A 26,765-nucleotide genomic window follows, 5' to 3' on the forward strand; every position below is an offset into this window, starting at 1 on the left:
TATTGATATTACCCCCATTTTATAGACGATAAGCTCAGAGAGTGACTTCCACGTGATCTTATAACTTGGAAGATGGACAGATTCAAATTTAGGATTTCCAAGGCTTCAAGTTCATATTGTGTTATTATCTAGTAACAACTAGATATTATAGTTGGTTGAAAAATCATACTTGAAAAGTCTAGAATAATAAATGGATTGATCTTTCTGGAAGAAGGATATATACTACATGGTTTTTATTTGTTATTTTTAGAGAAGTACTTTAGAGAGTACTAATATTAGATTAAGAAGGTTTTTCTTCAAGTCCTGACTCTGAAACGTCTGTATGTAACTGTGCAAGTTGATTAATGTGAGCCTTAATTTATTCATCTATAAACTGGGGATAGTAATATTTCTTTGATTTACTTCACATGGTAATTGTAAAGAAAGTACTTTACAAGTCTTGAAACTCTACATAAAGATTGCCTCTTTCTTTTAGTAAATCAATTGTACTTGGGGATATAGGCTTGAAGAAAGCTAACAGGATTGTATTTACAAACATTATGCCTTAATCAAGAGAATGAATGAAATAAATAAAAGCCAGATTTCAAAAGGAGATACACAAAATGGAAGACATTAACAAAATGTCAGAGTTAATTTAGATGTTTAAGATAATCTAGTCCAATTTTCTTATTTTAATGATGAAAAAAACTGAGTCCCAGAGAGACTGACATTATCCAAGATTATATCAATAGTTAGTAGTGGTATTGGAATTGGATACCAAATACAATTTTATTTCTATCATATCAAGATGGATGCCCAAGTTAAAAAATTGTGTGTACTGCACAAGCTGCCTTAATGAATGCTAACAGATATTTATCTTTTCACAGAATCAGAGAATGTTTACTTAATAACTCTAGCTTAATACTATAAACACAGATGTATGTACTTTAGGATGAATATAGATCTATTTTATCATAAAGCACTAAAGTCCTATTACTTATGACAACATTTATATGAGATATGCTGAAATAAGTGCAAGAAGATATCTCACTAACATTACTAACCTAACTTAGTCAATGAAGTAATGACAAAATCTATAAGAAATAATCCTGGTATGGTGGCTTCATTATGTTATATTATATTTCAACTTCAGAAGTTATTTTTCTTTGAACTCATTGAACTAGGCAATCTATGCCAGACATTCTTTACCTCCAGTGTTGTCTTGATTCCTCTATAGCATCATAATAATATCACATTTTTATGTCATTTCACAGTTATGAAATTTAAAATTTCCCCCAAAGACTGTTGTTTACCAAAAACAAAGCACAATCCTATACTTTTCAGAACTCATTCTTATGATTCCAAGAAATTACAATCAACCTAAATATTTTTGGCAAAGATGTAAGGATTGTAAGCAGTGTTTATTTAAATCGTGGTTTGAATTCTATTACATTAAAGTTTACAGAAAATAATTTCTAGAGAAAAATACTTACTGAAAATTATGATTTGGGCTGTGTGTGGGACCTAAAGAGATAAAGCAAACAAAAATTATTGAAAATCTATGATAATTTAAAATTTCAGATTCAATGATATGAGGCTAGAATTTGTGGCTTTTATTTTATAGAAAATTTGTCTCAAGTCAAGGCCTTTGAATTTCTTTCTATACTGAAAATTGTACTTTAAAAAAAAAGCAAGGAAATGTCCTTTATTAATGCAGATAGGTGGTCTTAGAGAATATCCTAGAATATTAAGAGGTTATTCTTAGTTCATATTGCTAGTATATATCAGATGTAAACTCTAAACTAGCTTAGAGGCTAGTTATTATTAGTTTTATATATTATTAGTTTTATATATGTGTGTGTGTGTGTGTGTATATATATATATATATATATATATATATATATATATATAATTAGTTCTGTTCCAAATGAAACTTGCATTTCCACAATTTTGTAGTTTTTGTTTTGTAAATATATACTTTTTAAATGGTAAAGGACTACTTGCTGCATCGACTGTCATACTAAATCCTAATAATTTACCATAGGTACTCATGAAATGGCACTGGTATTAACTGTGACCCTGCCATAACTTGAATGATATAGCATTTAATTCTCTTAGCATTTAATTTACTTTACCTTTCCTGAGAAGTAAATAGTAAGGTTGTGTCATTCTCTTTCTCTTTTACCGTTTCAGTTGCTTCCTGTTCCTCTCAAATACATACAAACTGAATTTAACTCTACATGACTGACTGAGAATTCTGAGGTGAACATATATGCCACATCACAAATGTAAAATATAAATAACAATAACAACAGTAACAAATAACTGGCAGAGAAATCTTCTTTTGATTAACCAAGTCAAAATATTAACCACAAAATGTTATTATATCCTCTTCCAAGAGCTCATTGTATGCAATGTGGTCTGCATTTAAAAGACTAGAACTACTAAAACATTACCTTTCTGTTATATATGGACAACAAGATATAAAAAATATTTCCCCTAACCTATACTGTTATAGACTACTACTTTTAAAATTACTAATAACTTGCATATAAATTCAAAACTCTTGAGTTATCAAAAAATTACATTATTGACTTGTTTTTATGTTGCTATTGTTACCTGAATTATATAGAGTAGAGTAGAAATTTAAAACATAGCATGTTTTCAGTATAATGACTCACCAAGCCTCACAAAAAGGACTCCTGTTGCTGTGATGGTCTTCATTCCATTGGTAGCCACACACTGGTAGTACCCGGTGTCTGTGGTATCCAGATCTTGTATTCTTAAACGGGAACCGTAATCTGTTTTCCTGATGATGATCCTACGTGGCTCCGGAACGACAGGTGCATCATTCTTTAGCCATCTGATGTTTGGAGGTGGATTTCCTTCCACTTTGCAGTAGAGAATTGCTGTCTGTCCCTGGACTATGGTGATATTGTTTACTGGTTCCAAAAAATTCAAATAGTACCCTATAAAGTATAAAGGTTAAAAAAAATCAAACTTCAATAAGGCTGGAATAAAAAGGAAATCTGATGAAGCACTCTGAAGAAAGATTTCAGTTTTTCCTTATTTTCTTCAGTTATGTATATAAATACTAGTTCTAATTTTAATCAGATAAAACATCAACACTACTAAGATTATTTCATACTATTTGATTTGAGCAACGCTTACTCTTAGCTGAATCTATTTTTATGGGCACATTAGAGTTTCAAGAACATCAGTTTAGTGAAATAAAATACAATAAAATTGTAAAATCACAAAAGAGTTGGATCTAGTAACTGAATCAACAGAATTTCAGAGTAGGAATGGATCCACAAGGCCAGCTAATCAACAATTCATTACTAAAAGAGAACTCTAATTCCAATATACTTTATAGGTCTCTGCTAGAGACCACCATTGGCAAGTGCCCATTGCTTTTGAGTTTACTTATAATTGATATATTAAGGAGGTTTTCTTGGCATAAAACCCAAATCTTCCTTTTTTGTAACTGCTACCATTTTTTTTTTTTTTTTTTTTTTTTTTTTTTTTTTTTTTTACCTTCCACAGTGAAATGATCTTTTCTCTTACCCCTACCTCCTGGCTTCCCTGGTTTCCTCAAGGACTTATTACCTATTCCCCACCATGTCCCAATTCTGCAGAAACATTTTCCTGGTCCTCCCCCTCTCCTATTCTGCATCCTCTCATCTTTAATCCCTGCTAACCCTGCTAATACTTTCCTTCTAAAAGTACTTTTCATTGTACCATATATATCTGATATGCTTCATGTTTTCTACTCCTATTGGAATGTGGGCTTTTTTAGAGCAGGAACTGTCTTTTGTTCCTTGTATTCTCAGGACAATGCTTAGAACATAATAGTCAGTTAATAAATGCTTATTGAATGATTAATTGAAATGGTGCAAATGCATTGCTTTTTCCACATGAAAACTCTTCCAGTATGTAAATGAAAATAACTATGCTGCCCCATTTCCATCTCCTTGTCCTCTTATCTTCAGGCTATTACCCGGTATTTTTAAATAACTCCTATGTTCACTATTTTAGTTGCTTCCTTTGGAGAATTGTCAGATTAATATTTTAGGATTATATTTAGAATATATTAGAATTAATATTTTAGAAAAAACCCACATTAGTAAGAAATAAACTGAATTGAAGACTTTGTCTTCTATATTCTTAGATTCATTAGTACTTTTGTGTGAAGAAGAGGGAAGAGAATGGGAAAACATTTTCCTCAGCTGCAAAGACTAATGGGAAAATAGACTTAAGTTGGACCATTGCTAACCTTTTCACTGAAGGCAAGTTGCACTCATTATGCATATTTTTTAAAAGTGTACATTAAATTTTATAACTTTTAAAAAGTATTAATAAATTCTATATTACATTCAAAATTGTACTGCTTATCTATACTTCTTTCTTTACTTCCTTTTGTTCTCTTTGGTGCTAAGTTTCAATAGGCCTTTTTTCCTTTATAATTTTGTTAACCTTTAAATCCTCTCTACTCTCTTCTTCCCAACACTATTAACCCAATTTTCAGGGTAAATTTCTGTTTAGTTCTTCTAGTTGCTATTCCTCAGGGCTTTCAAGATCAACACCCTAAATCTCTGGGACTATGCTAGAATTTTCTCAGTGAAGCCCTCTGCTTTTATTGCATCTTGAGAATTTTGTTCACTAACACCCATTTCTGATCACGCTGGTGCTCACTTTCTTTGAGGACACCTCATTGTCCATGGGTTACTATTCTGTGATGAAGAAATTGCTTATAATTTATTATTGAATCATTATTGGATATGCTGAGAATTCAAGGATTTACTGGAATATGTCTTAGAAAGATGGGTGATCTACCTTCTTTTCAGGAAACCATTTAAGCAGAAAAACTTTTTTTTTTTTTTAAAAGAGAGACTATATTGACAGATCAAACACACGTTATATAAATTAAAATCATCATTTCCATTTTCCTCTGTTTTCCTTTGGAGACACTGAAGATGACTAAGAGTGTTGTTGAGGAAGGAGGATATGACAGAAAAGGTAGGATGAAATTGGGATAAAAGGCACATGTAGAAGGTTTTGCTCTGGCAAGAAGTGCCAATTCACCATGGGAAAAGAAGTAAAGGAATGTTATGCTACAGTTCTCTTTTATTGTCCTGACTCAGTTTCCCTAATTATATCCTGACTCAGTTTCCCTAAATTGTCCTACCTTGGTTTCCCTTATTGTTCTGCCTCAGTTTATAATTGTTCTGCTCAATGCTGCAAAACCACCCCTCCCTCTTAATCAAAATATTTAATAAGGATAAAAGATCTTATATTTTAGAGTATCAGAATGCCTCTCCCCATCCCAAGCTATCAGAATATCAGATACTGTCTTATCAAGATGCCTCTCCCCATCTCTGGTGGCTCACCCCTCCCTGTCAGAATCCCATTCCGGCTCTCAGCACCCTGACTCCGGCTCTGCCACAGTCTACCCCTTGAGTCTGAGCCACATGTATATATGTCATTGAGAACTCACATTGTTTGCTGGATTCTTGGAGACGATAGTCTCATTCAACCTTGGGACCAAACCATGGATCCATTTGGTCCCAGTAAATGTCTCCCTTTCAAATAAAATATTAACTACTCTCTAATCTCTATTTTGCCTCCATTTCTCCAGCATTATAGGAGGAGATAAAGGAGGAAGACGTATAAGTAAAGTGAGGTGAAAAGGAAGGGAAAAGAAAATCTTGATGATGAGCTCACTTTGCCACAGGACTATCTCTGTGTATAGCTGAAATGGAACAAAGGATATAGTTTTTGAGAATCACATAGATTGAAAAACTCAAAAATCAGGGTATTTACAGGAATATCAAAATGCATGTTGAAAGGCCCTATGATGAAGGCAGTAGCTGGGGTGTCAAGCACTGAACTCATTGAAGATATATGGAAATTTTTAGGGAGTAGGGGGAGACATATATATATATATATGTATATATATATATACATATATATGTATATATATATATATGAATGGACAATATATAATATCAATCAGAATCTTAATTGTTGACAAATTTGAATTCAATGAACTTTAAAGGAGAAGCTATTTGTCAGTGTTTTTTAAATTTATTTAGTGATTTGAACCCTAAATGACTTCCAAGTGATCATCCTAAGTGATCTTTTTTCAAAAATTTAAAAATATTTTAATATTTTATTTTTTCTCACCTGCAGTTCTAGTTTCTCTCCCTTCTTCCCTTCTCAAGCCTTCCCCACTCCCCATTGAGAAAGGTATTGACTAGGAGATCTCTTAATAATTTCAGGTAAGGAGTGAGCAGCTAGGGATATAGTTGAAGGGAGTAGTTAAAGAAGAATGGAATTCTTCTTTCTCCAGTATTATTCCTGAAAAATAATGTGATTACTATTCTGTTATGAGATGAAGTGGAATATTAACCTTAAATTGTGTAAATACAATAAAAAATGCAAACACCAACAATAATACAATTGACTCTTCTTAACAAGCAGTGATTCAAGGCAATTCCAATAAACTTAGAAATGGAAAATGCATCCACATTCAGAAAGAGAACAATGGAAACTGAATATGGATTGAAGCATAGTCTTTTCAGTTTTTTTGGTTGTTTCTTTTTTCTTTCTCATAATTTTCCCCCTTTGGTTTTATTTTTTTCTGCACAACATAACAGATATGAAAATATGTTAAAAAGAATTGCACATATTTAACTTTAAAAATAGAATTGAGCAAATGGAAACTAATTATTTATAAGAAATCAAGAAACAAGACAAAACCAAAAAATGAAGAAAAAAGTGAAATATCTCATTGGAAAAAATAACTGACCTGGAAAATATTTCGAAGTGAGATAATTTTTAAATTATTAAATTACCTGAATGCCATGATAAAAAAAAAAAAGAGCTTAAAGATCATATTTCAAAAATTGTCACTTAAAACTGCCCTGATATTCTAGAGCCAGAGAATAAAAGAGAAATTAAGAGACTCTACCAACTACCTGTTAAAAGAGATCCTCAAAAGAAAATTTTCAGGAATACTATAGACAAATCCCAGAGCTCCCAGGTCAAGCAAAAAATATTGTAAGAAACAATTCAAGTATCATGTGGTCACTGTCAGGATAAAACAATATTTAATGGCTTCTGCATTAAAGGACCAGCGGACTTGCAATATGATATTCAACACCTACTCAGCAAAACTGAGTATAATCCTTCAGGGGAAAAATGGATATTCAATGAGATAAAGGACTTTTAAGCATTCTTAATGGAAAGACCAAAGTTGACTAGAAAATTTGATTTTCAAATTCAAAACAAAGGGAAAAATAGGAATAATTTTTTTATATTCCTACATGGAGAAATGATATTTGTAACTCAAGAGAATTTTCTCATTATTAGGGTAGTTAGAAGGAATATTTATAGGCAGAGAGTACAGGTATGAGTTGAAAATGAAGGGATCACATTTAAAAATTTAAAATTAAGGGGAGAGAGAGGAATGTACTGAGAGAAACTGAAAGGAAAATGTAAAATGGGGTAAATTATCACAAATGGCTAGAAAAAGCTGTAACAATGGAGGGGGAAAATGGGGAGGAAAGGAAGAGTGAGTGAATCAATTTCTTATCAAAATTGGTTCAAAGAAGAAATAACATTCACATCCAATTAGGCATAATAATCTATTTTATTGTGCAGGAAAGTAGGAGGGGAAGGAGATAAGACAAGGAAATTGTGATTAGAGGAGGGAGTGGTCAGAAGCAAAGCCCTTTACAGGATGAAAGGAGAAAGAATAAAATAAACAGAGGGAGAAATAGGATGATGGGAAATATAGTCAGCAAAAGTATTGTGAAAAAAAATTTTGAAACAACTTTTTGAGGTAAAGTTTTCATTTTTGAAACAAAGAATTGAGGCAAATTTAAAAGGAGAAGAAAAATACCTTTAAAAACACAATTGGTTGAATAAACTGTAGTATGTAATTTTGATAGAATACTATTGTGCTATAAGAAATGAGTAGAAAGCTCTTAGAAAAATCTGGAAAGACTTCCATGATTTGATACAAAGTGAAATGTACTATGTACAAAGTAACAGAAATGTTGTAAGATGATCAGGTGTGAATGACATTCATAGCAATATGTGGACTTATGATGAAAAATGTTATCCAAAGTCACAGAAAGAAGTGATGATATCTAAGTACAAATTACATCATAGTTTTTAAAACTTTATTTTTCCTGATAGTTTTTTTTTGGAGAGGTCTATGTTTTCCTGTAAAATATGACTATTATGGAAATGACTACATGACTACACATTATATAACCTATTTTGAATTGTTTCCATTTTCAGTGGGAGTAGAGTGGGGATGGAGGCAGCAAGAACATCTGAAACTCAAAGTTTTAAAAACAAATGTTAGAACTCTAAGATACCACTACACACCTGTCAGATTGGCTAAGATCACAAGAGAAGATAATGACAAATGTTGGAGGGAATGGGGGCAAACTGGGACACTGATGCATTGTTGGTGGAGTTGTGAATGGATCCAACCATTCTGGAGAGCAATTTGGAACTATATTCAAATAGTTATCAAACTGTGCATACTCCTTGGTCCAAAAACTTTACTACTGGGCTTATATCCCAAAGAGATACTAAAGAAGGGAAAGGGACCTGTATGTGCAAAAATGTTTGTGGCAGCCCTTTTTGTAGTGTCTAGAAACTGGAAATTGAATGGATACCCATCAATTGGAGAATCGCTCAGTAAATTGTGGTATATGAATTTTATGGAATATTATTGTTCTGTAAGAAATGACCAGCAGGATGAATACAGAGAGGCTTGCAGAGACTTACATGAACTGATGCTAAGTGAAATGAGCAGAACCAGGAGATCATTATACACTCCAACAACAATACTATATGAGGATCGATTCTGATGGAAGTGATTATCTCCAACAATGAGAGGATCCAAATCAGTTCCAATTAATCAGTAATGAACAGAACCAGCTACACCCAGTGAAAGAACACTGGGAATTGAGTGTGGACCATAACATAGCTTTTACACTCTTTCTATTATTGCTTGCTTGTATTTTAATTTTTCTTCCTAGGTTATTTTTACCTTCTTTCTAAATCTGGTTTTTCTTGTGCAACAAGATAACTGTATATGTATACATATATTGCATTAAACATATACTTTAACATATTTAACATGTATGGTACTACCTGCCATCTAGGGGAGAGGGTGGAGGGAAGGAGGAGAAAAGTTGGAACAGAAGTTTTTGCAAGGGTCAATATTGAAGAATTATCCATGCATGTTTTGTTAATAAAAAGCTCTAATAAAAAAATGAATGTTAGAAATTGTTTGTATATGTGACTGGGGAAGTAGGGGGGAGGGAGATCTTTTTTTAAAATAAGAATTCTAAAATGAGGTCATGACATTGTACCTGACTGAACAAATAAACAATAGCAATAAAAAATCATTATGTAAAAAAAAAATTAAATCAACTACAAAGGATGTATGAAAGAAGATGCCATCCAACCACAGAGAAAGAACTGAAAAACAGAAGTATGCACAGTATGGTTTCACACACATGCATGCACCATTTACATATATATAATACACACATACATATATATTTACATAAAAATATTTCTGTGTGTGTGTGTGCGAGAGAGAGAGAGAGAGAGAGAAAGAGAGAGAGCGCTTTTGGTATGGGAAGGGAAGGAGGAAAACTCAAAATAAAACAAAAAAATTCATTTTTTTTAAAGGAAGTCATGGTCAGAAACAAAATACTGATGAGGAGGGAAAGGGGAAAAGAGGAGAGAAATATATAGCTTGGGGAAAATGGGATGTCAGGAAATAACTCTAACTATGAATGTGAATCAGATGAACTCTGCCATAAAACGGAAGTGGATAGCAGACTGAATTAAAAGTTAGAATCCTACAATATGATGTTTACAAGAAACACATTTGAAGAAGAGAGATAAAGAGCGAGAAATGGCAAAAGATTGGAGCAGAATCTATTATGCCTTATCTGAAGTAAAAAAAAGCAGTGGTAATGATCCTGATCTCAGATCAAGCAAAAGCAAAAATAAATCTAATTTAAAGAGATAAGGAAGGAAACCTACATCTCACTAAAGGATATCATATATAATGAAGTAATATCAATACTAAACATATATGCAAAGCATCTAAATTCCTAGTGAAGTTAAGATAGTTGCAAGAAGAAATAAATAGCATAACTATATTAGTAAAGGATCTCAACCTCCCTGTTAGAATTAGATAAATTGAACCACAAAATAAACAAGAAAGAAGTTAAGAAGTTAATTAGAATTTTAGAAAAGTTAAATAGGATAGATTTTTGGAGAAAATTGAATGGGGATAGAAAGGAATATACTTTTTTCTTGGCAATACTTGGAACCTAAATAAAAATTGACCATATATAAAAACCTCACAATCAAATACAGAAAAGCAGACATAGGAAATACATCTTTTCCAGATCATGATGCAATAAAAATTACATGTAATAAAAGGCCATGGGCAGAAACTAGGCATTGATCCATACTTAACACCGTACACCAAGATAAGGTCAAAATGGGTTCATGACCTAGGCATAAAGAATGAAATTATTAATAAATTAGAGGAACACAGGATAGTTTACCTCTCAGACCTGTGGAAGGGGAAGGTCTTTATGACCAAAGAAGAACTAGAGATCATTACTGATCACAAAATAGAAAATTTCGATTATACCAAACTGAAAAGTTTTTGTACAAACAAAACTAATGCAGATGAGATTAGAAGGGAAGCAATAAACTGGGAAAATACTTTTACAGTCAAAGGTTCTGATAAAGGCCTCATTTCCAAAATATATAGAGAATTAACTCTAATTTATAAAAAATCAAGCCATTCTCCAATTGAAAAATGGTCAAAGGATATGAACAGACAATTCTCAGATGAAGAAATTGAAACTATTTCTAGTCATATGAAAAGATGCTCCAAGTCATTATTAATCAGAGAAATGCAAATTAAGACAACTCTAAGATACCACTACACACCTGTCAGATTGGCTAAGATGACAGGAAAAAATAATGATGATTGTTGGAGGGGATGCGGGAAAACTGGGACATTGATGCATTGTTGGTGGAGTTGTGAACGAATCCAACCATTTTGGAGAGTAGTTTGGAACTATGCTCAAAAAGTTATCAAACTGTGCATACCCTTTGATCCAGCAGTGTTACTACTGGGATTATATCCCAAAGAGATTATAAAGAAGGGAAAGGGACCTGTATGTGCACGAATGTTTGTGGCAGCCCTTTTTGTAGTGGCTAGAAACTGGAAACTGAATGGATGTCCATCAGTTGGAGAATGGCTGAATAAATTGTGGTATATGAAAATTATGGAATATTACTGTTCTGTAAGAAATGACCAACAGGATGATTTCAGAAAGGCCTGGAGAGACTTACACGAACTGATGCTGAGTGAAATGAGCAGGACCAGGAGATCATTATATACTTCAACAACAATACTATATGATGACCAGTTCTGATGGACCTGGCCATCCTCAGCAATGAGATCAACCAAATCATTTCCAATGGAGCAGTAATGAACTGAACCAGCTATGCCCAGAAAAAGAACTCTGGGAGATGACTAAAAACCATTACATTGAATTCCCAATCCCTATATTTATGCACACCTGCATTTTTGATTTCCTTCACAAGCTAATTGTACAATATTTCAGAGTCTGATTCTTTTTGTACAGCAAAATAACGGTTTGGTCATGTATACTTATTGTGTATCTAATTTATATTTTAATATATTTAACATCTACTGGTCATCCTGCCATCTAGGGGACGGGGTGGGGGGGTAAGAGGTAAAAAATTGGAACAAGAGGTTTGGCAATTGTTAATGCTGTAAAGTTACCCATGCATATATCCTGTAAATAAAAGGCTATTAAATAAAAAATAAAATAAAATAAAATAAAAGGCCATGGAAAAATAGGCCAAAAATTAATTGAAAAGTAAACAATCTAATACTAAAGAATAAGTAGGTGAAACAACAAACCATGAAATAATTGATAATAATGAGACAACATGCCAAAATTTATGGTATTAAGTCAAAGCAGTTCTTAGGGGAAATTTTATATTTCTAGATGCTTACATGAAAAAAGTAAAGAAAGAAAAACCAATGAATTGGATATGCAATTTTAAAAGCTAGAAAGAGAACAAATTAAAAATCCCCAATTAAATACCAAATTTGAAATTCTGAAAAAACAAAGGAGATTAATAAAAATTGACAATAAGAACAGTATTGAACTAGTAAATAAAACTAAGATTTGGTTTTATGAAATAATCAATAAAATAGCTGAAGCTTTAGTTAACTTCATTAGAAAAAGGAAAGAAGAAAATCAAATCGCCTGTATCAAAAATGAAACAGGTGAACTTAACCACCAATAAAATGGAAATTAAAGTAATAATTATTGTGATATGGAAGCCACCTGCCAGTGGCTGCTAGAGATTTAACTCAGACCTGTAGAAAGGACCTCTTCATGTGAGAGGATGATGATGATACAAGGACACTGAGAAGTAGTTGCTATTCTCTGATCTCTCTCCTCTTCCCTCTTGCCTCCAATTTATTTCATTCCCCAAACACAAAGAACATTTAGGAAGGTTGCTTTGAAACTTCTTCAAGTGTTAAGATTCATAGCTGTGGAGGCTCTTAGAGAATTGACCCATCCCTTCACTTCGGCAAGGTCCTTAACAATTCCCTGTTTTTTGTTTTATGGAAACACGATTATTTTGCCCCCACAGCATAGTCAGTAAATTTGTGCATTAATTTGTGCATCTGAGTCCACATGCTAAGATATCTGAGTCAGCATGCTAGGGAGTGCAAACAGCACTATAGCAGGTGTTAACTCTTTTGAGATGTCATGGAGGCAAACTTTCAAATGGAGAAGAAGATTATAGTCAGAACAAGCATTTTTCATAAGTTTCTCATCAGTCTTCTGGCTTGGGACTTTGATGTGTTGGCCCATTTAATTACCCCGACTAAAAAAGTCTTACCAGGTCTCTTCTCCCTTTCCTTCCCCACAGGTTACTGAAGGAACTCTGGGAGGATCCTATGCATGAACAGCTCTCAAGTGCTGCTGCTTCTTTGTTTCTTGTGTTTCTTATGTCTCATGTTTGGACACCATATGTTGTGTCTGGACTCGCTTTCTGGGAGGATTTCGGGACTAGCATTAGTCTTAATGGAGGCGTGAAGGAGGCAGGAGAGCCACCAAGACAGTCAAAGATGGAGAGTCCTTATTTCCAGTGTTCTCAGCCCTTAAATACCTCAGTATGATTACATCATTACAGCACATGAAGTATGTGCAAACTAGAGAACCATTATCTCATCTATTACAATGAGTATGTGCTAACTATAAGTATCCTGCTATGTAAACTATCTCTTTACTGTAAGTTTCCCTTGCCTCAAGTAGAATACAGGTGGTCATGCCCTCCTTGACTTCTCAGGAAAAAGGTGAGAACACCAAAGGGAGGTAATCATGCCCACCCTGACTTCTCAGGAAGGGAGGTGGACACCAAAGGGAAATGGGAAGCCTCTGGGCTGAAGGAACTTATACTTTATGCAGAGTTTCCCCACTATCTGCAACCCTCTACAAATAATTAGGACCTATTTTGCCCATCTATATGGCAATAAATCTGATAATCTAAGTGAAATGAATACTTACAAAAATAGAGATTTCCCAGATTAACAGAGGAGGAAATACGTTACATAAATAGTCCCATTTTTAGAAAAGGAAATTGATCAGGCTATTAATGAACTCCCTAAGAAAAAATCTCCAGGGCTATTTGGATTTACAAGTGAATTCTACTAAACATTTAAAGATGATCAATTACAGTACTATGCAAATTATTTGAAAAAATAAGGAAAGCAGGAATCCTACCAAACTCTTTATGGCACAGCTATGGTGCTGATATCTAAACCAAGCAAGGCCAAAATAGAACAATTTCTCTAATGAATATTGATGTAAAAATCTTAAATAAAATGCTAGCAAAGAGATCATATTATATCAACAGATATAGAAAAAGCATTTGGCAAAATACATTACTCATTCCTATTAAAAACACTAGAGAGATTAAGGGGTAGTTAGGTGGTACAGTGGATAAAGAACCAGCCTTGAAGTTAGGAGGACCCAAGTTCAAATTTGACCTCAGACACTTAACACTTCCTAGCTGTGTGACCCTGGCAAAGTCACTTAGCCCCAATTGCCTCAGGGAAAAAAATGCTAGAGAGTATAAGAATAAAAACAAGGAATAGTCTATCTATTAGATCTGTGGAGAAGGAAGGAATTTGTAGCCAAAGAAGAATTAGAGAATATTATGAAATATAAAATAGATACTTTTGACTTTATTAAATTAAAAAAGATTTTATAGAAACAAAATCAATGCAGCCAAGATTAAAAACAAAGTAGAAAACTTGGGGGGGGGCATTTTTATATCTAAGGGCTCTGATAAAGGCCTTATTTCTAAAATATATAGAGAATTGGCTCAAATTTATAAGAATACAAGTCATTCTGCAATTGATAAATGGTCAAAGGATACAATATATATAAAAACCTCACAATCTGAGGATGAGGAAATTGAGACCATTTCTAATCATATGAAAAAATGCTCTAAATCACTACTGATTAGAGAAATGCAAATTAAGACAACTTTAAGTTACCACTACATACCTCTCAGATTGGTTAAGATGACAGGAAAAGATAATGATAAATATTGGAGGGGATGTGGGAAAACTGAGACATTAATATATCGTGGTGGAGTTGTGAAATGACCCAACCATTCTGGAGAGCAATTTGGAACTATGGCCAAAGGGCTATCAATCTATATGTACTTTTTGATCCAATAGTATCTCTACTGGGTCTGTATTTCAAAGAAATCATTAAAAAGGGAAAGGAACTCACATGTGCAAAAAATATTTATAGCAGCTCTTTTTGTAGTGGCAAAGAACTAGAAACTGAGTGGATGCCCATCAATTGGTGGATGGCTGAGTGACTTATGATATATAAATATAATGAAATATTATTGTTTTATAAGAACCAATTGGCAGGACGATTTCAGAAAGATGGAGAAACTTGCATGAACTGATGCTAAGTGAAGTAAGTAGAACCAAGAGAACATTGTATATGTATGTTGTATTGTATACATATACATATACATATACATATACATATACATATGTACATGCACATGTTTAACCTATATTGGGTTACTTGCTGCCTAGGGGATGGGGATGGGGAGAAGAAATGTAGGAAAATTTGGGTCACAAGGTATTTCAAAGGTGAATATTAAAAACTATCTTTAGATGTATTTTGAAAATAGAAAGTTATTAAATTTTGTATAAAATAAAAACAGAAGACAAAAATAAAGTAATGTATAAAATGGAAATAAGAACTAAGGAAAATATTTTAAATGACTATTACAATGTAAATAGAAAAAAATAAAACCATTGAAACTGGATGTTGTTAAATTACAATGACAAAACTTGGACACAAAAAGAGACATAATGAACATGTACTTCCTCTCTTTTTCTGCAGAGGTGAAAGTACTCTGGGTATGGAATACTGTACGTGTTGGTTGATGTTAGTTTTATTTAGTTTTAGTTTTATTGAATTTTTCCCCTATTTTCTAATTCTTTGTTATAAGGGATGGTTTTCTGGAAGAGGGAGAGATATATTGAGAAATGTATGTTTTGCTTAAAAAAGACAAAAATAAAAATGTTTAAAAAGCAAGCAAAAAAAAAGAAAGAAAGAAAGAAAGAAAAGGAATATTTATTGTGTACCAGATACCATGTTAAATTTTTTAATAAATATTATCTCATTTGATCCTTAAAACAAGCTTGGGAGGAAGATGCTCTTATTACTCCCATTTTATAATTGAAAAAAATGAGGCAAACAATGGTTAAGTGACTTACCCAGGGTCACTCAGACATTGTCTGATATTGTCTTTGAACTCAGGTCTTTTTGATTCCAGGACTGGTATTCTATTCACTGAGCCATTTAGTTGCCTCTAAAAAATGTAAGACATGTCTCAAGAAACAAACCAAGAAGTTATCCTTTGCTTGCTTGTTCTATTGATGAATACCATGCCAAATATCAACCTATACCATGTTAAACTTCAACCTTTGATTACTCCTTGCATGGTTACCTCCTCTAATTTTCTTCATAAGTTACCAAATGTACACAAAGGAACAAACAGAATCTGGCTGTATGGTCCACTACAAATTAATATTTTCTAATATCAATTGCATCCTCTCTACAGTAAGAAAATATTTTTGCTAATCCCTGATTCTGTAAATTATTCCCCTAAGGAGCTATTGCAGATCTTCTCTTTTCCCAAAATACTTTGTTTCTTGCCCTCACAGCTGAAGATATATCTTTTCATACTTTGCAAAGAAAATAGATTTGCTAACAACTCCTTTTCTTCCCCCATTTCTTTATTTACAACTTTCCTTAGTATCAACCCTTCTTGTCTTCTCTTTCACTCAGACTCAAATAACCACTCAGGATGGTTCTGAAAAGGCTAACACTTCCCATCATTTCCAACAATTTATCCCCATAGACATAATTTTTCTGACTCTTATGTATTTTTCTGTCCCTCTTCCATCCTCAATTTCTCCTTGGACTTCTACTTTCTCCTGTTGCCTACAAACATGTCCAAATTCTCCATTTACTAAAAAACAAAAACAAAAACAAAACCACTTCATTATAGCTAATTAATAGTGCTATTATTCCATTCCTAAGCCTAACCCCTTCCATTTATTGCTTTCACTTTTTCTCCTCTAACTTTTAGAAAACCTCTAAAATCTGACTTCACACCTAAGCATTCAAATGAAAACAGACCTTTCCAAAGTTATCAATGATAAATGAATTTCTCAAATGTGACCAAGGCCCCTTTCCATAGCCCCTCAGGTCAGGTTGCTGAACTAACCAATCATACTCCAACTCCAACTTGATAACCACAAAGGGATTTTCCTACTTTGCAAAGGGATTTTTTCCACTTAGCACCTGTGAAATATTTATATTTGCTAATCCTCTAGTAAACTTAGAGCCTATTACCATGTGATTTACACTGTGGTTTGGCCCCTCTTAGTAGATAATTCAAGTGGATTCCGGGATACTAAATATGCAGTTTAGAAAATTCTCACCTCTTGTTCATGTGCCTAAGATGATCTCATCTTCCTGCTAGCGCAACATTTTTCCTCTATAAAAAAATAGAACTCTACCCAGGAAAATTGCTGCTTCCCTTAAAGAGAAGAATCCAATATGTGTGTTATCTCAAATATATGCCTTTTCTTGGCACCTATGTGGGCTTGAATTTTTTCAATATGATACTGCAACACATGCCCCTTACTTCATTACTAAGGATTTCTAACTGAAAAATATAAATTTTTTGTCAATCCTCATACCTCTATAATATTTAGTATTGCCTTCTACCTTCTCCTCTTCAGTGCTTTTCTTTTGGTTGGTTTTTGTTTTGCTTTTGTGCTATTCCCCTACCTTTTCTCATAAATCTCTCCCACAGAGAGAACATGTACAACAGAGTAAAAGGAAAATTAAAAGTAGGTTGATATTTCATAGTATAAGATGTTCAATAATGATGCCATGTAAAATAAATAGAATGAATTCTAACATAAATTTTACCTTATATTTATTACTAAGAATTGATAGGATGGGAAGAAATTCAGTGGAATTTACATCTGTAAAGATATGCCTTATTTGAAAATAGAATATAAATTAAATAGGAGATGGGAATAGGGTTATTATACATACATACATACATACACACACACAGAAGCAGAAAATAAGTTGTAAGGTCTGTATTGCAATACACCTAATCAAAGGAGAAATTAAATGAGGAATTTGGGAAATAGATCACAAAACTGACACAGAAGTGTGAAATTATAGTGTTAGAGAACTCTAGTTATCCAGACAAGCTTATTCTGCCCTGTAAGACCACATCTGGAGTGCTGGAGTACTATATTCAGTTCAAGTTTCCAGAAGGTAGTCACCAGGAACAGCTAAGTGGCACAAAAGATGGAGTACTAGACCTAGAGTCAGGAAGATTTTGAGTTCAAATCTAGACCTGGATATTCACATGTGTGACATGGGGCAAGTCACTTAACCTCTGTCTGTATCACTTTCCTCACTTGCTAAATAAAAATAATAATAATTCCCTCACAGGTTTTTGAGAAGATGAAATGAGATTAAAAAAAAGTAAAATGCTTAGCATAGTGCCTGACACATAGTAGATGATAACCTGAAGAAAAGAAATCCTAGTGGAGGATATCATATCTGCCTTCAGAGTGTTTGAAAGAATGTTATGTGGAAGAAATTGTTCTGCTTGGCCCCTGAGGGTAAAACTAGAAGCATTGAGTAAAGGCTGTAGGGAGGACTCTTAGATTAGACTTATGGGAAAATCTCCCAACAATTAATGTCACACTACAGTGTATGGGCTGCCTTTGGAAAGTATAGAACCACAAATTTAGAGACTGAAGGTAACACTACATCATTTAGTTCATTGTCCTTTTTTTTACAGATGAAGACACTGAGAACCAGAGAAGGTAACTGATGTGTCCAGAGATACATAACAGCTAAATCCTCCAGTGGCAGGCTCTCCAAATTCATCACAACACACCACAGTTATCTCAGAATAGAGAATTTACAGAGACCAAGCAATCTCTTTAAAGGGAGTTTGTAAAAAATGTCTTGAGTAGGTGCATATTGGTCAGGACTAGATGGTACTCAAGATTTTTTCTAGCTTATAGATTCTGTCATTAGGTGTTTATGGTTTTTTCATTTACTCTTATATTTAGATGTCATGTCATATTTACAACTTGTTAGAACACAGAAGAGAATAGATTTTTAATTATACTGAGACATAAACATACATCTTTATAAAAATCTGACTGATTTTAGATTAGCAACTTAGCATATCTGTATTCAGTTCCATTCAAATAAATAACACTGTTGAAGCCAAAGAAAGTGGGCCTATTGAATTCCAATCTATGGGTCTTGATTCATTAAAATAAAGGGTAGAAAAGCCAAGAGAATAAAAAGTAAGCTACATTTTCTAAGCTACACAGTGTAGGAAATGAACATCTAATTATGTCAATGATGCTCAAGAGACAATCTCACTATAATTTGTTGAAATTACATTAAAGTTGAAATTTGAAACAAATATTTGGGTAAGCTAGGTATATCAATAACTCTTAAAATTAATTCCCTTCTTGAACATTTAGACTTTTTGCTTTTTTTTTTTTTTTTTTTTTTTGGTCAAAATTTTTGTTTGTATTTCCAGAGTTCAGTGGTTAGGTAGATAAAAACTTAAAACAGTTAATGTTGCTGCAAGAGATGAACTCTGGATAAAATAAAATATTATTTATTTATAAAATAAAATATTTATTATTAGATAAAGGGATTAAAGTAATACCTAAAGTAAGTTTTTTTAAAATTATTATAGATTTTATTGATTACTATAATCAAGTTCATTGAATAGCACAATAATGCAGAAAGGTGCTATGTAGAAGACTCCATAAAGATTTTGATCTTAAATCTTTGAACTATCACTGCAACAAAATCACCAAGAGCCAAAGTTTCTGTTACCAAAGAGGGTTTTATAATTCATAACAAAATTGCAGCTCCATCATGCAAAGTTCCAAATATTGATTCATTGGCAGAAATTCTGATACTTGGGACATCTAGGTGGCACAGTGGATAGAGCACCACCCTTAAAGTCAGGAGAACCTGGATTCAGATCTGACCATAGACACTTAACATTTCTTAGTTGTGTGACCCTGGGCAAGTCATTTAACCCCAACTGCCTCAGAAAAAAGAAAGAAAGAAAGAAAGAAAGAAAGAAAGAAAGAAAGAAAGAGAGAGAGAAAGAGAGAAAGAAAGAAAGAGAGAGAGAAAGAAAGAAAGAAAGAAAAAAAGAAAGAAAGAAAGAAAAGAAAAGAAAAGAAAAAAAAGAAATTCTGATACTCCATCATTGAACAGATTAAAGTATTAAATAGATAAGGAAAAGGAAAATCAGTCAGGAAACATGAGAGATATGGTAGACTAATTAAGAAGAATCTAAAAGTGAGATCAAGACAAAATAAAATATAGAAAACAACAATTAAACACACACACACACACACACACACAATACTAATCCACCAAAAACTCAACCATCTCATACCTGTTGAAGCTAACAGAAAGCTTATTCTATAACATTTAGCTACGTGTATTCAACGGCTTAATCCAGGCCCTCAAATGGGGAGTCTAAAAGTACTTTTGGAGAGGGCAACATATCATAGTGAAATAACTATTTAGATTTGGACTCGGTTTCTTTCCCTGTGTAGGATTATAAGAACAACATTGATAAATTAAAAGTTGAGAGAATATGGAGGTGGATAAAGATTAATGATATTCCAGAACAATTAAGGAACATTACCAGGGCTGTTAATTATCTTTGCTAAGGTGTACAACAAGGAAGACCTAAAAGTGGTATAGATCATTATATTCCTTCCTTGTGGGAGACACATCTCTCTGAAAGGAGCACAATTGTAATTCCTTTCCAAAACTCAAGTGAGGCAACTCAGATACAAAAGAATCTCTTTGTTTGCTTAACTATACAAAATTGTGTTAACTAGTTTTAAAAATGGAAAAGAGAAATTTCATTTATTAGAAAATCACTAGAGCAGGAACTTGAGGAATAAACAATAAAACAATACTCCTAGAAAGTCTGCTGGATGTCCCAGTGCATAGAACAAGAAGCCTGGAATCCAGAAGATGTAAGTTCAAATATGACCTTAGACACTTACTAGCTATATGACCATGGGCAAGTCACTTAACCCTGTATGCCTCAGTTTCCACATCTGTAAAGTGAATTGGAGCAGGAAACATTACTACCTTTGCCAGGAAAAATCTGGATGAGGTCACAAAGAGTTCGATATTCCTGAAATGAATGAAAAATGGGAAGAAGGATAGGAGAAACTCTAGTGAGAATATGAAAACTGTTTCTAGATCAATAAATCAGAAGGTATTAATTAACTCAAAAGTGACTTTTCTTGGACTTTGATGCCTAATTACATAAACTTGTTTGTTTTTCATGGGATTACCTACAAAAGTTCAAAAAAGTTTCATAGGCAATGAAATATGGGCAAGAGTTGGAGAATATAAAATTACAAACTATGAGATTTTGAAAAAAAGAAAGGAAATAAAAACAAAACTAAAGAAAGCTGAAAATTAACAAAACATGTCTAGGACAAAATAGAAGAATCAATGGACAATTTCAATTACCATAAAAATTATGTTATTTTTACATAAAATTCTTTTTACAATATATTGCTTTCTCAAATATATTTCTATTTAGCACTTCTAATGCTTATTTTACCTCATGAGCAAGACTAGCATTTCAAAAAGTGAAATTTAAGACAATATTCTTCAGAGAATATCTAAAGCTATAATTCCTGAGGACGTATTATTTTCAGGGAAAGGTGTATCAAAAGGAATCTTGCAGTAAGGTAAAGTCAGGAAACTAAAAAAGATATTAAAGCAAGGAAAGAAAGTTGTTTCTCGTCTCAACTTTTTGCTTTTTAGGTCACTATGGCTCTCTTCCATTTGTCTCTGTGTTCATTTGTGTGAAGTTTTCTAAGATTAATTTATTAAATAAAGAAACTGAAAAAGCAGAGTAAAACTCTCTTAGGATTTAGTCTGGGAAATGGAATCAGCAAAGGGATTTCCTTCACTAAGTAAAACCAAGCTTTTTTCTTTGGATGAAATTCTAGTAGCAGCTTTATACTAGATTTTATATATATACTTTATACTAGACTGAGCAGCCAGAAGCTAGCATCGAAGCCTGATAAGGGAAAAGCCAAGAAAAATTTTTGTTACTCCAAAAGTTAAGATGAATTTAGATTTAATTGAATCCCAAAGCTAAATTCTGTAGATTATGTGCAAATTAAATCTAGAGAACTGTTTTGGTCCTTTACCAGCAACCTAATATATTTGACATTAAGACTATGTGTTTAATACTGCAAAAATAGTGTAGTGGGTTTTTTTAAGACACCATGAATAGGACTTGTATATGATAGAATTAACTGTTTAACACTTCAGAATTTCAGTGATTAGTTTAAAATAAAATGTATATTAGCATTATAAATGATGTTTTTTGTAAGTTGTTTTGATGAAGGATATGGGAAAAAAGACAGGACTCTTGATTTGCAAATCATTAAGTATTAATTCAAGATTCTAAAAGGTGAAGAGAAACAAGACAAAAAAAAGGAGGATGTGTATGATTTTTAAATTGTAAAACTATTAATTAGGCAGTCAAGACTTTTGTAATCTGATAAATAGGGTTTCAAGGTTTTAGAGTAGCCAGAACCACACTCTTATGTTTCAACAAGAACATAAGCCATTGTATGTCTATTAAGGTTTTTGTTATCCCTAGAAACAACTTAATGGATTATTTTAAAGGATTTGTCCTCACAAATTTCTTCATTTATGGGGACTATGAATAGACAGTTCTGATTTCTAATTATAATACTAATTAATGTACAGGCTAGGATATGGTTGAAATTAAAAGAAAATTGGGTACTCTGAGTTTGAAAGATTTAAAAAGAGAAATAACACCTTGAATGAAAATATGGAGGGCAAATAAGATTTGGAAAGAAATGTGAAACATTATCTTTTACATAGGAAATGGGCAGCAGCAAGTCCATGTGCTCTAAGTCCTTCTGTCCCTGAGGAGTTACTCTGGATGCTCTTTTGCCAGCTTCAGATGGTATACACATGTTGACAGGGTATAAAGAACTTTTACTTTGTTTTAAGTAAAAAGATTAAGAATGAAAATTTTGTAGTTTGATTTGAAAGTCAATTCAAAAAAAGTTACAGAAGGGTAGGAAGAATCAAAATGGAGGACACCATGTGTTTTAGGTCCCTCTTGTTATATACACTGTCAACTTAAAAACTTTTGCAGAGGGTTAGCTGGAAATAATGAATCCCACAATATAAAATGCTTGGAATGATTAGCCCTTGTGGAAACATAATCCTAAATAACTGAAATTATAAATTGAGGTTCTGAATTTGGAAAACAAATCTAGATGTAATTGAATTGATTCTTGTCTCATTTTTAGTGAAATTTATTTATTAATATTGTTATACTAAATTAAGAAATACCCTTCCTTTACAATAATTAGCAACCACAAAAACAGCTAGTAATAATATTTTTGTACATATAGGTCATTTTCCCATTTGGATTTCTCTCTTTGGTATTTTTAAACTTGTTTTAAAGTTAAATTTAAATTTAAAAAATGAAAATAATATGCTTCAATTCTCATTCAGTTTCCATAGTACATTTTTGCACATGTGGGTCCTTCTTCCCTTTTTATGACACCTTTGGGATACAGACCCAGTATTGTTTGATAGCCTTTTGAGCATAGTTCCAAATTAATCTCCAGAATAGTTGGATCCACCAAGAGAGCATTAGTGTGCCAATTTTCACAAATCCCCTCTAACATTTATGATTTTGTTTTCTTCTCAGTTTAGCTAATCTGATAAGTATGAAATCTATTTGAGAATTGTTTTAATGTACATTTCTCTAATTAATAGTGATTTAGATTACTTTTTCGTATCTACAAATAGCTTTAATTTCTAGGTCTGAAAACTGCTCATTCAGATTCTTTGATCATTTATTAATTTTCAAATGATTCTTAGAAATTTGATTCAGCTCTCTATATATTTGAGAACTTTATTAAGGAAACTTATAAAATATTTACCAAGTTTTCTACTTTGTTTCTAATTTTAGTTGCATTGGTTTTATTTCTGCAAAACCTTTTTAATGTAATGTAATCAAAATTATCAATTTTGCATTTTATAATGTTCTTTGATTCTTCTTTAATCATAAACTCTTCTTTATCCATACATCCAACAAGGAAACCATTCCATATGCTACTATGATATGGTATCTTTTAAGTGTAAATTATGTATTTATTTTGATCTTATCTTGGTATATGTGTGAGATGTTGACTTGTACCTAGTTTTCCAGTTATCTCAACAGTTTTTGTCAAATAATGAATTCTTGTCCCAAAAACTTGGATCTTTGGATTTATTATATATTAGATTACTATGGCCATTTGTCATAATGTTGATCCACTTAAATTTATTTATTTATTTATTTTGCTGGGCCAATTGGGGTTAAGTGGCTTGCCCTGGGTCACATATGTAGAAAGTATTAAGTGTCTGAGGTCAGATTTGAATTCAGGTCTTCCTGACTTCAGGGCTGGTGCTCTATCCACTGTACCACTTAGCTGCTCAACGTATACTTAGTTTATTCCAATGATTCCCACATTATTTCTTAGACAATATGAAATTATTTTGATAATTACTATTTTAGACTACATTTTCAGATCTGGTGTGGCTAGAACACTTTTCTTCACATTTTTTTCAAGATTCCCTTGAAATCAGTTAGCTTTTATTTTTCCAGATGGATTTTGCTATTATTTTACTAGCTCTAAAAATAAGGCTTTGCTAGTTTGATTGGTATGGCACTAAATAGATTAATTTATGTAGAATTATCATTTTTATTATACTGACTCACTCATGAGCAATTAATATTTTTCAACTATTTACATATGACTTTATTTGTGTAAAAAGTATTTTGTAATTAATATCACGTAGTTTTTGGATGTCTCTTGGCAAGTAGACTATCAAGTTATTTTGAATGGAATTTCTTTTTCTCTCTCTTGCTGCTGGATTTTGCTGGTAATATGTAAAAATGCTGATGGTTTCTGTAGATTTATTTTGTATTTTGCAATTCTGCTAAAATTGGTAATTACTAGCACTAGTTTTTTAGTTGATTTTTTAGGATTCCCTAAATATATTATCATATCATATGCAAATAATGATAATTTTGTTCTTCACTGATTATTTAAATTCCTTCAATTTCATTTTATTCTCTTATTGCTATAGCTAAAATTTCTAGTATAGTTATTGAATAATAGAGGTGATAATGGGTATCCTTGCTTCACCCCAGAGCTTATTAGTAAGTCTTCTGGCTTATCCCTGTTACAGCTTACTGATATTTTAAGGTAGATATTACTTATCATTTTAAGGTAAGCTGCATATATTCCTATGCACTCCTAATTATTGTTTTAATTTCTTCTTTATTGATAATGAATTCACCCTTTCATTTTTGATACTGGTAATTAAATTATTTTTGTTTGCTTCTTACAGAATCAAATGAACCAATGGTTTATCCATTTTATTGTTCTCTCCCTTCAAAGAAAAAAACCCAGCTACTAGTTTTATGCATTAGTTCAGCGACTTTCTTACTTTCAATTTTATTAATCTCTCCTTTGATTTTCAGAACTAACATGGTATTCAATTCAGGGTTTTTAGTTTGCTCATTTTCAAGTTTTTTTTAGTTGCATGCCCAATTCATTAATCTGCTTTTTCTATATTTTATTAGTGCAAGTGATTAGAGATATAAAAATTCTTCTAAGTAACACTTTGGCTGCAGACCATAATTTTTCATATGTTCTCCCATTCTTGTTATTTTCTTTAATGAAATTATCAATTGTTCCTATGATTTGTTCTTTGACTCATTTTTTTTAGGATTAGATTTTTTGCAATTAATTTTTAATCTATCTTCCCATTGTCTGTTATTGATTATACCATTTATCTGATTATGATCTGAAATGATGGGTTTAATATTTCTGCTTTTCTATATTTGGTTCTGAGCTTTTTATGCCGTAATACATGATCATTTTTTTTGTGTGTAGGATTCATGTATTGTTGAGAATAAGCATATTCTTTTCTATTACCTTTCAGTTTTCTCCAGAGATTTATCATATCTAATACCTTTCTGAAATTTGATTCCCCTCCTTAATTTCTTTCTTGGTTTTTTTTTTTTTTGGGGGGGGGGGTTGGTTATTTATTTGTTAGATTTATCTAGTTCTGAGAGAGGAAAGTTAAAGTTTCCTACTAGTTTAGTTTTATTGTCTATTTCCTTCTAGTATCTATTTTCCTTCTACTCATTCTTCAAAAAATTGAATGCTTTACCATTTGGTGTGCATATATCTTTAATTTTAATATTACTTCACTGTCTATGGTACCTTTCTGCGAGATATAGTTTCCTTCTTTTTCTCTTCTAATAAATCAATTTCTGCTTTTGCTTTGCTGAGTTGATTATTATTCAGTCCCAGTCCCTTACCTTTTGTCTATGTGTATATCCATATTTCAAATGTATTTCTTGTAAACAACATATGGTACAATTATATATATATATATAGTTTTTAATCCATTCTATTATCTTCTCTTTTATGGGTGAATTTATCCCATTTACACTTATATTTGTGTTTACTAAATGTGTATCTGTCAATCTCTCAGTCTCTCTCTCACACTTGCTTTCTGTCCCCCTGTCTCTCCTTGCCAGAGTCCCAGAGCTGTGAGCTCTAGATTCTAACTTGAGTTGCTCAATTATAGGAAGTTAACTAAAGGCCTTGTCATAGTGACATAGACCAGTTTGGAAGGGATGACAACTACATGGAAAGTCCCCCAAAATATTTTTTAATCTCCTGTCTAATCTCTTCTCCAATAGAAGTGGACGAACATCTTAGGACCACTTAGGTCACTGACTGTGATAGCTTGTATCATTTCCTTTTCCTAAGGAAAAGCCTGTCTCTCTTATATGGAAATATTCTGAGCTTCATTCAACTTGTGACTCTACTGACATATTATTTTCTTTATTTTTTATTTTTCCTTTATGTATTTTCTATATTATTTTCC

At 32.4% G+C, this 26,765-nt stretch overlaps 1 protein-coding gene across 1 annotated transcript in view; it reads right to left on the bottom strand.

The window, feature by feature from the left end:
* The window catches only part of ROR2 (receptor tyrosine kinase like orphan receptor 2), a 249,428-nt gene that overhangs the window by 44,433 nt on the left and 178,230 nt on the right, over positions 1–26,765 (bottom strand). The window contains exons 3-4 of the mRNA XM_012541012.3: positions 2,661–2,948; positions 1,473–1,503 (exon numbers count right to left, since the gene is read on the bottom strand). Of these exons, the coding sequence (XP_012396466.2) occupies positions 1,473–1,503; positions 2,661–2,948 (319 nt within the window). The remainder of the gene's footprint in view (positions 1–1,472; positions 1,504–2,660; positions 2,949–26,765) is intronic.

Source organism: Sarcophilus harrisii, chromosome 1, assembly GCF_902635505.1.
Source record: "Sarcophilus harrisii chromosome 1, mSarHar1.11, whole genome shotgun sequence".
NCBI lineage: Eukaryota > Metazoa > Chordata > Mammalia > Dasyuromorphia > Dasyuridae > Sarcophilus > Sarcophilus harrisii.